Source organism: Globicephala melas, chromosome 10 (genome assembly GCF_963455315.2).
Source record: "Globicephala melas chromosome 10, mGloMel1.2, whole genome shotgun sequence".
Lineage (NCBI taxonomy): Eukaryota > Metazoa > Chordata > Mammalia > Artiodactyla > Delphinidae > Globicephala > Globicephala melas.
In genome coordinates, this window is record NC_083323.1 from 10,630,787 (window position 1) to 10,646,012 (window position 15,226).

Here is a 15,226-nt window from a genome sequence, read left to right on the forward strand (position 1 = left end):
GTGGCCTTGGAGATGCAAGGGACTCCAGCATCGTGCACGCAGCTCAGCCCCTGGCAGGGCCCAGCTCCCCTCAACCTTTCTTCCTCTTGCTTTGGGGGCTTTTTGGGAGCTCAAGGGAGTTCCAGAAATACATTGCCTTATCAAGCATCCTTGTTTTGGCTCCTCCTGGCTGGAAGAGCCAGGCCTCCATTTATCTTACCTTTCATGGGCACCTCTGCCAAGAAGCCCACCCAGATCTACGACCCCCCAACCCCCCCCTGCATCTTTCCTCCTCCAGTGGTCCAGCCTGTTTTGTATCTCCATAAAAGCACGTACCTAGTTTGCCTTGTGATGGATAATAATAGCAGCATGTAACCCTGAGCAGGTACTCAACACTGTTCTAAGTATTTTGCATATGTTCTATCACTACCATTTTATAGATGGGGAATCCAAGGCTCAGAATGCTTAGGAAACTTGCTTAAGACACAGAGTCGAGTCAGGCCTGAACCCAGGGCCTCCGGATGGCCTCACTACTGCCCCCTGTGGCCTATTACAGTATGTGGCTTTTGTGGCACCTTCTCACTTGCCACCCACCCTGTCACACACAACAGTCTCAATTCACCCTAGGGCAGGGGCTGCCTGGTACCCATGTCTGAGACTCCCTTGCACAGGGAGGTCCCCGCTAAAGGTTTGTGTCCTAGAACTCACCTGTCAGAACCCTTCAAGGAGGAAGATCACATCTAGAGAGGGTAAGCTACTAGTTCAGGGTCCCGCAGCCAGAAAGCCAGGGCCCAGGGTATCCCGAATCCTAGGCTGAGCAGGGCTGACTCTGCCTGGCATGAGGGGAGAGGGGAGGCCCATGCTTATCTGTGCCCATGGGTGTCTGGGCCTGCTCAAGCCCGCAGGTCCTAGTCGACCAGGTGCATCCGTCTCCAGGAGGCCCAGTTCCAGGCTCTACTCTGGGCTGAGGCCTCATCCCTGAAAGGGGCAGCCGATCCCATCTCCGGTCTGGCTGTGTCGTGGAACCTCTCATCCACGGGTGGTGGGAGCCCCCTGCTGCCCAGAGTGAAGAGTGGCAGAAGGGTGGGAAGGTGGGCAGAGGCCAGGGGAGCAGGGGAGTTCCTGGGCCAGCAAGTCAGAGCTGGATCAGATTGTGGCCCTGCCTGCCTCTCTAGCCACGCCCCACGCCGCCCCCAGCCCGCCCGGCCCGGCCCGGCACCACCATTCCCACAGTTCCCTGCGCCTCCAGATATTTGCATCTCCTGATGTGGAGCCCCTGAGGGCCTTTTCAGTTGACTTCAGTCTAACCAAGAATCATTGTGCAACTTCCTCTGTGCCAGGCACCGAGCAGTGGCAGTCTGGCGTGTGAGGAGTTTGCAGTCAGTGTGTGTGTGGTGGGAAGAAGCAGATGTGAGTGAGCTCTCTCCCACCTGATTGCCAACACTCAAGCACAGCTCCTTTGTGAAGCCGCTTAGGTTGCCTCTCAGGTCAGCTCAGCCCAGCCCTCCACCAGTCCCTGTGCTCCACTCTATATAACCGGCAAGTGTTGGCCTGGGCTGTCAGGCCTCCTTTGCACCTGTCTTCCCCGGCTGACTGAGCTCCCTTTGAGGGCAAGGGATTTGCCTTGATCATCTTTGGACCTCTGGTTCTGTGTGTGGAACCCGGTACAGAGTAGGTGCTCCAAAAGCCTGGGCCAAATGAAAGCATGTTGATCAGTCCAACACCTTAAGGTCTTCAAGGAGGGACTCAACGGTGGCATTTCAGGCAGGGGGCTGGGTTAAGGTGTTGGGGCCACCTCAGTGCCTTACACATCCGAGAGTGCTGCCTAGAGTCCTAGAATTCAAGACCACCAAAATGTAAGCTCCATGTGGACAGGGATTCTGTCTTGTCCACGTAATGAACATTGTGGAAAGTACAAATAAATGAAGATGACCAAATTCAAGTCCCCCCGTAACACCCCAGGTGATCATTGGAGCCAATCTGTACTTGCATCCTTCTGCAGACAGGGAGATTATTACCTATCTCCTGAGCAGCATTCTTTCTCTCTTTAGACAGCGCAGCCTATTGGAAAGTTCTTTTGCTTTCCCCCGGCCTTGGCAGAACCAGTGCACTCCTGCCCATGCTCTGAGGGACCCCTGACACAAATCCAGCCCCTGGAGATCTGCCCAGTGTGGCAGCCCCAGTGCCCAGAGGATGAGGGTCCAGGGTCCTTGGAGTGTCCACTCTTCCCTGTCTGACCCTCCTGCACTCTGGCTGGGAAAGGGATGGTGAAGGGGCAGGGTGGGTTCAAGGATGGGAGATGTAGTCACAGACAGGACAGAGCCCCTCACGAGTTGACTCATGACCTTTATTCTCTATTCTGAGTGATTCCCAGAACAGTCACTCATGCCCAGAAAATCCCCCATTCCACCCTCTCAATGATGCGGGGGTGGGGGGAAGCTGAGGACCAGAGAGGGGAAGGAAGTGGACTAAGGTCACCCAGCCAGTGTATAACCAGTGGCAGGAGAGAACCTCAGAGCCCATGACGCCTGGCCGCCCCTTCAGGGGCCAAATGAGGCAGCAGAGGTGGCGCTCAGCTCCCAGGCTGACATGGAGTCTGTGGAAGACCTCAAACGTCCTAAAGCTTCTTCTTGCAGATGCCAAACCAGATCCTCGTCAGTGCAATATCATTACCAGGTTCTTGCACACCTCCAGAGATAGGGGTCTCACCACTGCAAGGCAGCTACTCTATCCTGACACCCTGGAGAGTGTGCATGTGTGTGGGAGATGGAGGGGAGGAGAGGTTGCCTCCTTTCCCCGGGGGGAATCCACCTTGCTCCGGCTTGCCCACGCAGGCTGGGAGTGGGGCAGAGGTAACCCCATATCCTGCTTTCCTGCCAGGGAACTTCCCTCCAGGGACACCCCCAGGGCCTGTGCGATGGGGTGAGAAGTGCTACTGAGAAGAAACCTGTTCGTGGAATCCTCCTCCAGGCTGGAATCTCCCTGGAGAGCTGCCTGCCTGTGGGCTGGGAAGTCAGTTCCACTCTTGATGCTGCTACCCTAGAGGACCTCAGGATGCTGGGACCCTGCTCACCACCACGGGAGCCCTGGGCAGTGGTCCAGCAGGGAAGCTGTAGCTGAGACTCTGCTACAAGCTTCTGTGTCACTCACTGCCATGGCCGCTGCCTCCAGGTAACCACAGGTAACCCTCTTGGTAACCACAGCTCACAAAGCTCTCTACTTGGCTTCTTGATTGTACCGCCAGTTCCGCCTGAGTACATCTGTCTGGGATGCTGTCTGCCATTTTCTTGAGGAGTCCCACCCGCCCCTTCTCTAAGATGGACATCCTTGAGGATGGAGCCCACTCTGCTCTCTGCCTCCCAGCAGCCTTCAGTCCAGAGCCCCCTCCAGCTCTGGTGCAGACATGTCCAGCCAGAAGCTCCTTGGGAGACCCAGTCCAATCCTGTCCTTCTACCGAGAGGAAGCAGTCTCAGAGGAGGGAGGTGGCCAGCTCACACCCTGCTGGGACCTACCTAGGGCCATTGCTGGCAGGTTGGAGGTTGCAGTGGGGGCGGTGCCCAGAGCCAGAAGGGCCAAGACATTTCTCTCCAAACACCGTACTTTTCCAGGAACCAGAGAAGGAGGGTGACTTGGACGAGGGCACACAGCAAGTTGGAGACAGAGCTGGGACTGAGACCGTGGCATCAGGGCTTCTAGTCCAGTGCTCTCGGGTCTCCCAGAGGTCTTGTCGGTGGGTCTGAGATGTGTACGTGTGTCCCTTGGGCAGGGAAGGCCAAGCCCCAGATGAGGATGGGGGAGGGGCTGGCCGAGAAACCTCCTGAGCAGAAGGAGGGGGCATCACCATGGCGGAGGGTAGGAAGCATGCAGGTCCCTCCTGCTCCGAGGGCTGACAGCATTTCAGAGGGCACGGAGACGTCTGACAGGAGAGGAAACTGAGCCCCAGAGAGAGGGCGGGGTGCCGGGTTCTGGGCTGCTTTCCTCACCCCTTACTGCGGTGGACTTGGGGCTGGGGCAGGGCCTTTCCTGGGTGTCCAGGGCCAGCGGCCTCATGGTCGGGCTTTGAGCCCTCGGTGGTTCCCACCCACCCTCTTTCTTGAGCCCTTCCTCCCCTCTGCTGTCAGCTTGAAATGAACGGGGTTGAGGGAGGATGTCTGCGGGCCAGGAAAGGGTACCCTGGGGTGGGAGGTAGGTCTCCAGGTACCACAGGTCACGGGGTTCCCAGGAAGCTGGGCACCACCTCCCAGGAAGCTCACTGCTTGTTGGCAATCTTCTTCTTCCGAGCAGAGACCAGGTCATAGAAGGGGACACGGGTGATGCTGGCTCTGGAGTGAGAGTAGGTGAAAAGATTTCAGGGCTGGGCAGGCTGACTTAAAGAGTCTCATATCCCAGGGAGGGGTCGGCCTGCCCTGCCTCAGGGGAAAAGCCAGATGACCCCAGCAAGGACCAAGCCAGGGTGTGTCCAGCTTCGCTGGCCTAACCCAGAGTCCCACAGGCGGGGCCGGAGGGGGTGAGGCTGAGGCCTGAGAGCCTTGGGAATTCTGCCCCCAAATGTCTTTGGACCCCTCCCCAGGCTCCCAACAGACTCTCAGAAGGAGGTGACAAGAGCCCAGGTGGAACCAGCAGAACTGCTTGCCGGTCACGGCTCTGCCCCTCACTGGCTGTGTGGCCCTGGGCGAGTCCCTCCCCTCTCTGGGCCTCAGTCCTCATGTGTAAAATGGAGGTGAGCGTGGCTTTGACCTGACGTGCCCCCTTGTTTTTGCCTGCATTGCTTGTTCCACCTAGAAAGGCCTCCTCTCCCCCTCCATCAGGTCTTTCCAGGGCCACTATGGGTCCTGATGCCAACAGGCGCTGGGCAAAGAGCTTTACGTGCAACATCTCCCGTGATCCTCCACCATCCCTACGAAGGCGGTGCCTCTCTCCCCTGTGTCCTGGACCCGGCACTGTGCCGGCCCAGAGGGGCTGCTCACAGAATATGTGTGGAAGGGATTTGCATGCCAGAAACAGGAGGGAGATTCTAGAGTTAGCCCTCTTTACAGACAAGGAAACAGGGCTCCAAGAGAAGTAGGTGCTTCTGGAAGGTGACAGGAGACACCTCCCCACCAGTCCGCCCACCCATTACCGAATGGCCTTGATCCACTGGTCCCGCTCCTCGGCGCTGGAGGCTGAGATGCGGTAGGACTCGTGCTTGCCCTCTACCACCTTGCCATCGCCGTCCGTCTTGCAGGCCTTTATCTTCTGGCCTCGGCAGCTGGGGTTGTAGAGCTCCAGGCAGAACTGCGGGGAAGTGGCCAGGTGAAGGCAGGGCAGGGGTGGGAGGAAAGGGCTGCTACACTGGGCTCTCCGGGAGGCTCAGAGAGGCCTAGACGCTTGGGCAAGACCAGCGCTTGGATAAGCGGCAGGACAGACCCGACCCCCGGGCCTTCCTGTGAGAGGCAAAGGGGCAGAAGCTGCAGCTCCTCATGCTGAGAACTTATTACGTGCCTGGCTCGGCCTAAATCCATGATTCTTCTTCAAATCCCCATTTGACAGATGGGGAAACTGAGGCTCAGAAATGAGTGGAGACTTACTAAACGTCCCCGAGCCAGTGTCAGGCTCTGAGAGTCAGCGAGGCCGGGCCCTCTTGATGCCATTGACCTGCCCCCAGGAGGGAGACTGAGGCAACCCTGAGCCACCCGGAAGGTGTGATGGGCACCCCCTCTCCTCCCACCCTGTTCTGGAAATTCCCGCAGCCGCTCTGGCCTCGGGCCTCCATACCGATACCTACTGGCTTCTTGGGGTCATCCACCTTCTGCACTGAGAGGTTCTCAAGGGGTATGATTCCCCGGGGCTCCTTGTCCTGCAGGGGAACAGGAGACAAGGTCAGGATCTGCAAATGGAGCTTCAAAGCCAAGGGCAGGGAGTGACCTTGGGGGCTCCCTAGACCCGGAGAGGAGTGTGCCCATCTCCCCCGACTCTGTGCAGCCCTGGAGAGGGCAGGGGAGCAGCACGGAAAGAGCCCTGGCTGGGAGTCAGGAGGCCTGATTTTAAGCCCCGGCTCTGCCTTGCACCTTGGCCCAGCCCCTTCCCTTCTTTGTAGCTCAGTTTTCCCCATCTGTAAAATGGGTATGGAGGAGGTCTGAAAGATCTCAAGGGGCCCCAAGCTCTGTCAATGGACCACTTAGTGGGAGTCTGGAAAGGGTTTGGGGGGAGGGGCAGGGCAGGGTAAGGCTCACAGTGGTGAACTCAAAGTAGTAGAGGCAGCTGTCCGTCAGGATGAACCAGCGTCGTTTCCACGTCTTCACGCGGCCGCCTGCGAAAGCCAGTGGTGGAGTCAGTCAGCCCTCCTCTGCCCTGGGCCACCAGCACTTCCCTCCACGGAACAGCAGGGCCTCAGACGCTCTCCTCTGGGCCCCGACCTGAGCAGCAAGCCCCCAGTCCCTTGCCTGCCACACCTTCCCCCTTATCTATCCCTTCCTGACTCAAAACCTGAGTGGCTCTATCACCCCCGCACGGCCCCTGAGTTGCCTGACCCAGGCTCCTCCATGATCAGGCCCTGGGGCAGGCTGGTCATTTCCTGCACTTTCCTGCTGCCCTCACCCCTCCGTTCATGCCTTGGCCCACTCCCTGCTTGGCACTATGCTAAGCCTTTCATCTTTCATTTGCCAGGCAATGTTCTAGAGATTTCAATAAACTTTCACTTACTAATCCGTATAACCACCTATGAGGAGGGGACCATTATTAACCCCATTTTACAGATGAGGAGACCGAGGTGCAGAGAGGCTGAGTCATCTGCTCGAGGTCTGGCTGCAGAGCTGGGATTCGAACCCCAGTGTCCCAGCCCCAGAGCCCAGGTGCTTGGCTTCCCACACATTTAACTGTCCCAGGGATGGGACATTTTGCAGCTGTGGAAACTCAGGCTGAGGATGGGTGGAGGAGCTGGGATCTGTGACTTAGAGCTTCCCTGGGACTGAGGACAGTCAGCTGGGCAAGGAAGGAGGCTGCAGTCTGCAGGGGGGTAAACTGGGAGGTGGGTCTGGAGAGATGGAGGGCTTGGATGGGCACCCCGGGCCAGGACCCCTGCTCCAACACGAGGCGTCTATCCTCCCCTGCCCTGGAGGACCACTGTGCCTGGCTGGGCTGCCCCTGCTGGGGCGGCGCCCAGGAGTGTGTGGGGGTGGCAGGAGCATACGGAGCCGCTGCAGCTGTGGCACCCGCCACAGCTCCCCTCTGCAGGCCCGAGGCCCTCCATGTCCCCTAGTCCCATTGAGGGGAGGCTCCCTGAGCCACATTCTGTCACACTCCCTCCCTCTGTCTTTCAAGGACACCCAACCCTCTGCCCACCAAAAGCCGCCACTGGCTGGCTGTGTGGCCCCGGGCAGATGCCCTAACCTCACTGGGTCTGGGCTAACTCAGAATCGCTTCAGGAAGGACCTGCGGTTGAACCGTTTATCTATGAATCAGTCAGCTTCCCGTCCCCACTTCCTGCTTATCGTTCCCCTCCTGCACTGTCCCCTTATCCCCAGGACAGACAGATGGACGGATGGCACGGGCAGACTGCTGCTCCAGGGTCAGGAGACCTGGGGCTGACCTGGCTGCACCCCCGAGGCTGCATGTCAGGTGCATGTGTGTGGCAGCCGCGTGGCGTGAGTGTGCAGGCACGTCGGTGCACGTCCCCCGTGTGCATGAGCACCTTCTCACCCGTTGCGTGAGTGTGCAGGCACGTCGGTGCACGTCCCCTGCGTGCACGAGCACGTTCTCACCTAGCTTGAGCAGCCAGCCCTCGCGGTCGGGGTTGAAGAAGGTGTGAGTGAGGTCGTTGCCATCGTCCTCGGGGATGGAGAAGGGCTCACTCTTGATGCTGTCAAAGAGGTTCTGCCCCGAGAGAAGGGAGGGAAAGACCCGCTGTGACATTCATCCCCGTCCAGGGCCTGGGTTCCGCCTGTGTGACCTCGGGCAGGTCACTGGCCCTCTGGGCAAACTCTTTCCCCTCCTGTTAGCTCCTCCTTGGTCCCTGGCTTTCTTGGGGAAACCCTCCCCGGTCCCCCCAGGCCCAGTGGTGCTCCCCTGTCCCCAACCCCATGTCATGCCTCCCCCTGTGCTATTGTAGAATGGAGCGGGTGGGGTGAGCCCCGCAGAGAGACCGTGCTGGCTGCGTCACCCACGGTCCCCGCAGCGGCCAGTTGTTTTGCTGTCAGTTTGCTTGCTGAGGTTGACTTCCCCAGGTAGATGGGGAGCTCCTCCAGGAAAGGCCTGGGTGTCATAACCCCAGAGCCTCCCCCAGGGCCTGGCCTAAAGCAGGGTAGCGACTGTTTGTTGACATAGCAGCTGATGGTTCCCATCTCCCACCTTCCTGCTGGAATCCCAGCCAGTGGCAGGAGAACGCGCGTGGAAGAGCACCTGCTCAGTGTCAGGCCACCTGGGCTGAAATCCCAGCTCGGTCCCTTGATGACTGTGTGACCCCGGGCACACCCCTCAACCTCTCTGAGCTGCTCTGTCTACAACTGAAAAATGGACAATGCTGACCCCCAGTGTTCTAGGGAGAGTAAATGGACTACACTGGAGTCAGAGCCCCTCCCTGCCCCCAAGTCGAGGGGAAGATGATGATGAGGAGAAGCCCCCACCTGCACCCTGACCACCCAGCACCGCTCTCAAGGGTCAGATGAGTGAGTCAGGGTCCATCACCCCCATGTCTGAGAGTGCTGGAGACAGGATGCTTGGCTGGGATGTGTACACGCACACACATGTTCACCAGTGTGCGTGCGTGTGCGTGCGTGCACGTGCACACACACACACGCACACACACACACACACACACACACACTCTCTGGGGCACAGCAGCCGGATTCAGTGCCTCTTTGGACAACATCTAAGGGGGAAGGGGTCTCCTCTTCTTTTAGGTGCAGTCGCTAGACTTCCAGGTGTATCGTGGGTTGGGGGACACAGAGGACCTGCTAGGGAGTTGGAGATTGGCTGCCCATGTTGTGACTCAAGGTGGGATGCTGACCTAGGCTCTTAAAGCCCCCTCTCCTAGGCAGAGGCCAGAGACCTGTTCTGGGGGGTAGGAATTTCTCAGAAAGCAGATTTTAGTTCTCTATGGAGGACTTTCTAGAAGTTGGAGCTGCTGAAATATGGAAGGAGCAACCTTGTAGGATAATGAGTTCCTTGTCACTGGAAGTATGCAAGCCAGGGCTAAGACGTCCTTGTGGGAGAGATATGGATGTTGGCAACAGATCACCCCTGTGTGTTTTGAACCCCCTGCCGTGGGGCACTGCGTTCCATAGACAACCTGCCCAGATTCCCCGAGCGTTTGGAAAACACATTCTAAATTGTCTAATTCTGCTGACTAAAGCCAGACACAATGCTGGGTCTCTATCCTTGAGATAATGACATCATTTCCTTCTGTTGCAGTTGTCTGTGCTGCTGTTCAGATGGTTTCCTCGAAATTTTAAATGAAAAATTTCCCAAGTACTGTTCGATTCCCCAAAGTTTTAGAAATGGTGTTTTTTGGTTTTTAAAGGGCTTTTCTGATCCAGGAGCTTAGGGGTGGCGGAGGGGTAAGAGATGGGGGGAGGAGAGTGCCGGCTGGAAGCAGGTCTTCCTGGGTTTGATGGAGTGGGCTCTGCTGGCTGTGGTGGGGTGAGTGGGGAAGAGCAGGGACCACTTTCTCTGTTTGGAATCCCTGCATCCCTAAAGCAGCTGGGAAGCCCCGCTTTACCCATCCTGCCCTGGCCCAGCCTGGCCCTGGGATTCCCCAAGTGGCGGTGGCCGGTTGAACAAGGTCTGTGGCAGCAAGGCCTTGTCAGCAAAGCTGGCAGCACAAATATTCTGAAGGCCCAAGGAGGTGAGCAGGGGGACAGGGAGGACCTCATCCTTCATGACACCCACAGGAAGCCCCATGGCAGCTTTGGCTGGCACCCTACAGCCTACACATTCTGCCCCCACAAGGGAAACAGCTCAGTTCACCCACATTTCCTGTACCTTGTAAACCCCAGGCTCCCCCCGCCCTCACCCCCTGTAATATAACATCCTTGCACCTGGACTTTCTGTCCAGGTTGCTGGGTGGGTGGGGGGGTTGACACTCACTGCCCACCTGCCACGCCCCCAGGCTCCAGGAGACTGTGAATGACTCCCATCTGGCTAATGAGAGCATTTCATCCTACTGGTCACAGCCACGGGTTCAGAGAGGGACCTGTGACCCACGCCAGTCAACAAGCCTTAATTCACTAAGCCTTAATTCTGGGACTCTAGTATAAAGCAAGATGGAAGCCTGGAGCTGCCCAGGCCATCTTTGCTGCAACTTGGGGAAAGCCTGTTTAAGAGGGAAGCCAACTTGGAAGAGGAGGTTGCTCAGAGGTGGAGAGACCAGACTGCGCTCTTCTGACCTCACTGAGCAGCTGGATCTAGCCGAGCCTGAAGCCAACCATCAATCCCCCATCTTTTCCATGATATGAGCTGAGATTCCTCCAGCCAGGAAGACACTGGAAGCTGGGAAACATGGCCAAGGTCTCCATCCCCTAATCTTGCTTTCTGGTCTCTGCAGAGGGAAGGGCTTTGGAGTCAGACAGACGTGGGTTTGAATCTGGACTCCTCACAGACTGAGACCCTTGGCCAGCTACCTCTGTTGGAGCTCAGTTTCCTTCGCTGTAAACTGGGGATGGTACCTGCTGCCTAAGGTTGTCGAGATGGCTTAATGGGTCCAGTATATGGTCAGTTCTGATGGAGACGCTTGGACAGGAACCCAGGAGGTCCGGCCTTGCCTGCAGCAGAAGATGCCCTGAACTGGGAGACTGTTCCCTTGCCCGGACCTCGGTTTCTCCACCTGTGGCACTGGAGAGTGGACAAGCCCTCCTTCTATCCTCTCTGCTTCTTCCCCATCTCCACCCTGGCTCCCTCTCTGGGCAACCCTGTCAAGGTGAGTGGTGCCAGGTGCTTGAAGTGCTTTGTCTGCTTCTCAGGAGAACAATGTGAGGTCAGTGTCATCAGCCCACTTTGCAGATGGAGAAACTGAGGCTCACACGCAAGGGCACACAACCATAAGGGCAGAGCTGGGATTTGATCTCCCATCTTCTGAGTCTACACCCTGTACCTTTGGGCTGAGTTTCTTAGGCACTCGCCCCGTCCCCATCAGGGTGGCCAGGGCAAGACCCGCTCAACATGCCTGAGCCCCAGCTCCCATCATGCACCTCTTTGAAGCCTTTCCCAGCTGCGCACCCTCGTGGTCACGGGGTGACCTCTCTTTAGGTGATGTATCTGTGTCAATTTAATTTCATAAATCAGGTCACTTAAAAATGTTATGTGTCCTGGAGAATCCTTTTGCAAAGCTGCAAACTCAATACCTGAAGGTGCTTAGAGCCGAGTCCTTGCTTTACACATGGGGAAGATGAGACCCCAAGAGAAAGCAAGAGGACCCCCGGTCCTGAGCAGCTTCCTGTGAAAGCCTTGAAGAGCAAGGCTTTGAAGAGCAAGGACCAGGCCAGTGTGGTTCACTTTGTGTCCTGGGAAGCTTCTGGATTAACTAGCCAGTCCAACGACATAGGTGCTGTGCTAAGTACCTTACTAATCCTATAAGCTTACCTACACTAATCCTATAAACCGGGAGCTCAGAGAGGTCAAGCCACTTACCTAAAGTCACACAACTTGAAAATGGGGGAGCCAGGACTTGGATGTGGCTGTGACTCCAATGCTCTGTTCTTTTCCCTGCTCAGTGCCTGCCCCTCTCGGCTGCCAAGGAGGATAATAAACCCTTCCCAGACCTCCCAGGAAGAGCTTGAAGCTAAATTGAGATAATAGACCGGAAAGCCCTATGAGAAGAAAGTTACAAGCTCTATACAAATGCAGTGCATTGTTACTAACAAAAGGCTTGAATTGGGAAAAATACCTCTGGAGGGAAGGAGGCTCTTTGGGGGCTGAAGCAATAAAGTGGCACCTGGGAGATCCCACAGGACTGGTGCTGGCGTGTCCTTAACTCATTACCTGCTGGACAAGGTGCGCCCAGCTTCCGGCCCCAAGTACCGCGATGAGATGCGTTCCCAGTTTTCAAATGCTTTTCACGTTTTAGGCATTTTACTAAGGGCTGGGGGTTTTAAATGATTATTAATCACTCTTAATGGCGACCTAAGCTACACTTTAGAGCTTGTGCTATGTACCTGGCATGGGCTATGCCCTTTACAGTCTTAAAAATTACTACTCACAGCAGCTGTGACGCAGGCATCGTTATCCCTGTGCTCCTGGTTGAGGAAATGGTGGCTCCAAGAGGGTGAGTCATTATTTAAGGTCACCCAGCGGGCAAACGGGGAGATGGTACTTGACCTGAGCTCTAACCTACTTTCAAGCCCTCATTTTATGTCGTGCCCCCTGCCCACCAGGATAAACTGTCTGGGGATCAAGGAGGAGGGTGGGCTAAGGGCGAGGCTGTTCTCAAACACCGAGGGGCACCAGAATCGCTCCAGACTCAGGCTCTCCCCCCACCGACCAGACTTCTGCTGTCGGAGGTACACAGGGTGCTAAGCTGCCGGGGTGGGGTTCACACCGTCTCCTCCCCTCCTGCCGTGCTCTGACCTGGAGGGAACTGAAGCTCTATTGAGCTCTGGGGCGTCTCTGGTCCTAGAAATGAATCGTCAATTCATTTTTGCAGAGCCAGGCTTTGAATCTCACTCCTGTGTTTCTAAAACAGCTCCTGGCTCCGCTTTGCCCATAGGAAGCAGGCAAACTCCTGAGGCTGTCGTTCGAAGCTATGGTCTCTCTGGCCCAACCTCGGTGCCCATCACGGTCTGTATGTACCCAGCTGGCCACTCTGGATGCCCCTCCCTTTCCCAACCAGGTCAGATGCTGGCCAGTTCCTCTTTCTGGAATGTCCTTTCCCTGCTTCTCCTCTGGGCAAACTCCCACTCAACGTTCGAGGCCCAGTTCAAAAGTCACCTCCTCTGTGGAGTCTTCCAGGATGGCACCCTTCCCCTGCTCCCAGGAGAGTGATAATAGTGTCCTCTGTGTCTCCATAGCTGTGTATCCTACGGTCAGTGCAGCATGAATCACGCAGGGTTATAATTCGCATGTGTATCATCCTCTCACCAGACCCTGAATGTGGGTTTACTCATCCCTGGGTGCCCCGTGCCAGGCACAGGGCTCGGTGCAGTGTAGCAAGGGTGGGACTGTTTGAGGAGGGGATGGGAGGCCTGGGTTCTGCTCGACTCCCGAGCTGATGTGTAGCCTGTGGAAGACCTGTTCCTTCCTCTCTGAAAGAGGGAGGGGTTTGAGCAGAGTCTGGGGATTTTCAGTCCTGACCCACTGAGAGTCTAAGAATCTGGGATTCCAAAAAATAGATGTAGGCTGCGTGAGGCACCCTTTCTGGAAGGTGTGAATGATGGGTGCCCAGAGTTCCCCGAAGGCTGAGGTCTGGGAGGACCTCCTGGGTGTTCAGTCTTGGACCTCCTTCTTAAGATGGGCCCACGTGGGAAAGCCCTTCTCGGGATCAACCTCTTTTGTGATGGTCCCTCTCAAGACAGTGACCAACCTGGGAGGGCCATCTCAGCAGCGCCCTCTCCTGGAGCGGCCTGTCTGAGAGGAGCCCCTCTTGGGCCATGGACCTAAGGACAGGCTCCTCCTGGATGCCTGGGGACGGGGCTAGGTGGGGCCACACCCCTCTTACCCGCAGCTGCTCCTCAGGCAGGTCACTGCCATCATTGATGCCACGGTTCATGGACACAAAGCGCTCGAAGGGCGGCCTGTCCCGGACATTGGGGTTGTGCAGGCTGGTGTTGAGCATGATGATGGAGAAGGACAGGACGTAGCAGGTGTCTGTGGGGACGGGACAGCGGGCACAGTCTTAGCTCTGGCCACTCCCCCCTCCCCTGCCCCAATCCCTTCTAGGGGCCAAGAATGGGCCGTTTCAATGTCCTGAAGGTCCACTCTGTCCTCCCGGCTTGGCATTTGAGGCCTGGCCACGCCTCCCACTCTTATGGGACTCCCTGCTCCAAACAAGCTTCAGGTGTCCGTTCCGGAGCCCCTATGTGCCTTCCTACCCTGGTACTTCTGCTCCTGCTGGGGCCCCTGCCAGGCACTCCCTCCTCTTCCCTTTCTACCCACTTAAACCCTCCCACTCTTTCGGCCCCAGTTCCAGCCCTCCCCCCCACCCCAGCCCTCCTCCCCCCGAGCCCTCCCCCCAGCTCCAGCCCTCCTCCCCCCGAGCCCTCCCCCCCAGCTCCAGCCCTCCTCCCCCCCCAGCCCCCCCCCAATCCAGCTCCCCCCACCCCCCGAGCCCTCCCAGCTCTCCTGCCCACTCTGTTCTCTGCCTTCTTGGAACTCAGAGGATGCTTATTGTTGGCAACACCGTTCAGGGCTTCGTCACGTGCCACTTGGTAATCTTATTAGCACTGTGGGGCTCCCGGCCGCGCTCCTGTTCCATTATTCAGACTTTCACATGCTCGGGAGCGAGGCTGGGCTGAGCGTTTGGGAAGGAGGTGATCGCTACTCTATGATGTTTTAAAGCCCTGGGTCCAGAGCCAGGGAAGTCCAGCTGTGTCCCCAACTCTCCGGTTGACCTTGGAAAGTACCTGAGTTCCCAGAGCCTCAGCTTCCCCATCTGCAGTATTAGGAGGTTTAACTTTGAAGTAGCTTCATGTTCTAGAACATCGATGATTCTCCCTCTGGTAGCAGTGGCACTAATGTTGGTGCTTGCCCTGTGCTAAGCTCTTTACAGCCCTTGACAACGCTATGAGGTAGGCACTGTTACCACCATCATTTTACAGATTAGGAAACGGAGACACAGGGAGAGTGAGTTTACATGTCCAAGGTCACAAACTTAAGTAGTGAGACTGTGATTCAAATCTGGTGCTTTAAAATTCCTTCCTTCCTACAAATATCTATTGTGTACCTCCTAAGTGCTACAGAATGGGGATTCACTGGTGAAAAAATCTGTATGGTCCCCATCCTTGTGAGATATTTAGACTTGTGGGGCCGACAGATAACAAACAAGCAAATCCCTAATTTATATATAACTACAAGGTAGGCAAATGCTTTGTAGGACTTGCCCATGGATATGCTGCTGAAAAGCTCCCTTCGCTTCTCGGAGTCTGTGTTCTGCAGGGATGAGAACCCTGATGACCTTGTAGAGTGGATGTAAGGATTACATGACTTTGCATGGGTAAAGCACTTAGCACATGGGGAGTGCTCAATATGTGGACTTGGTTATTGCTATGGTATCTTCAGACCCAGAGAAGAGGCCAGGACAAGCCTGCCATGATGACTTTTCGCCCACCATGTTGGGGGATGT

General features: G+C 56.6%; 1 protein-coding gene across 4 annotated transcripts in view; it reads right to left on the reverse strand.

Annotated features, from left to right (window-relative positions):
• Positions 1 to 2,323: 2,323 nt before the first annotated feature.
• Positions 2,324 to 15,226, reverse strand: part of CYTH4 (cytohesin 4) — a 30,803-nt gene continuing 17,900 nt past the window's right edge. For 2 of the 4 annotated variants that reach the window (XM_070046476.1, XM_060306525.2), the window contains 5 exons: positions 13,604 to 13,752; positions 7,719 to 7,830; positions 6,192 to 6,268; positions 5,740 to 5,815; positions 4,308 to 5,253 (listed from right to left, as the gene is read on the reverse strand). In XM_070046476.1, the coding sequence (XP_069902577.1) occupies positions 5,000 to 5,253; positions 5,740 to 5,815; positions 6,192 to 6,268; positions 7,719 to 7,830; positions 13,604 to 13,752 (668 nt within the window). In that variant the 3' untranslated portion in view covers positions 4,308 to 4,999. The other 2 variants (XM_030856057.3, XM_070046475.1) reach the window with 2 other exon arrangements.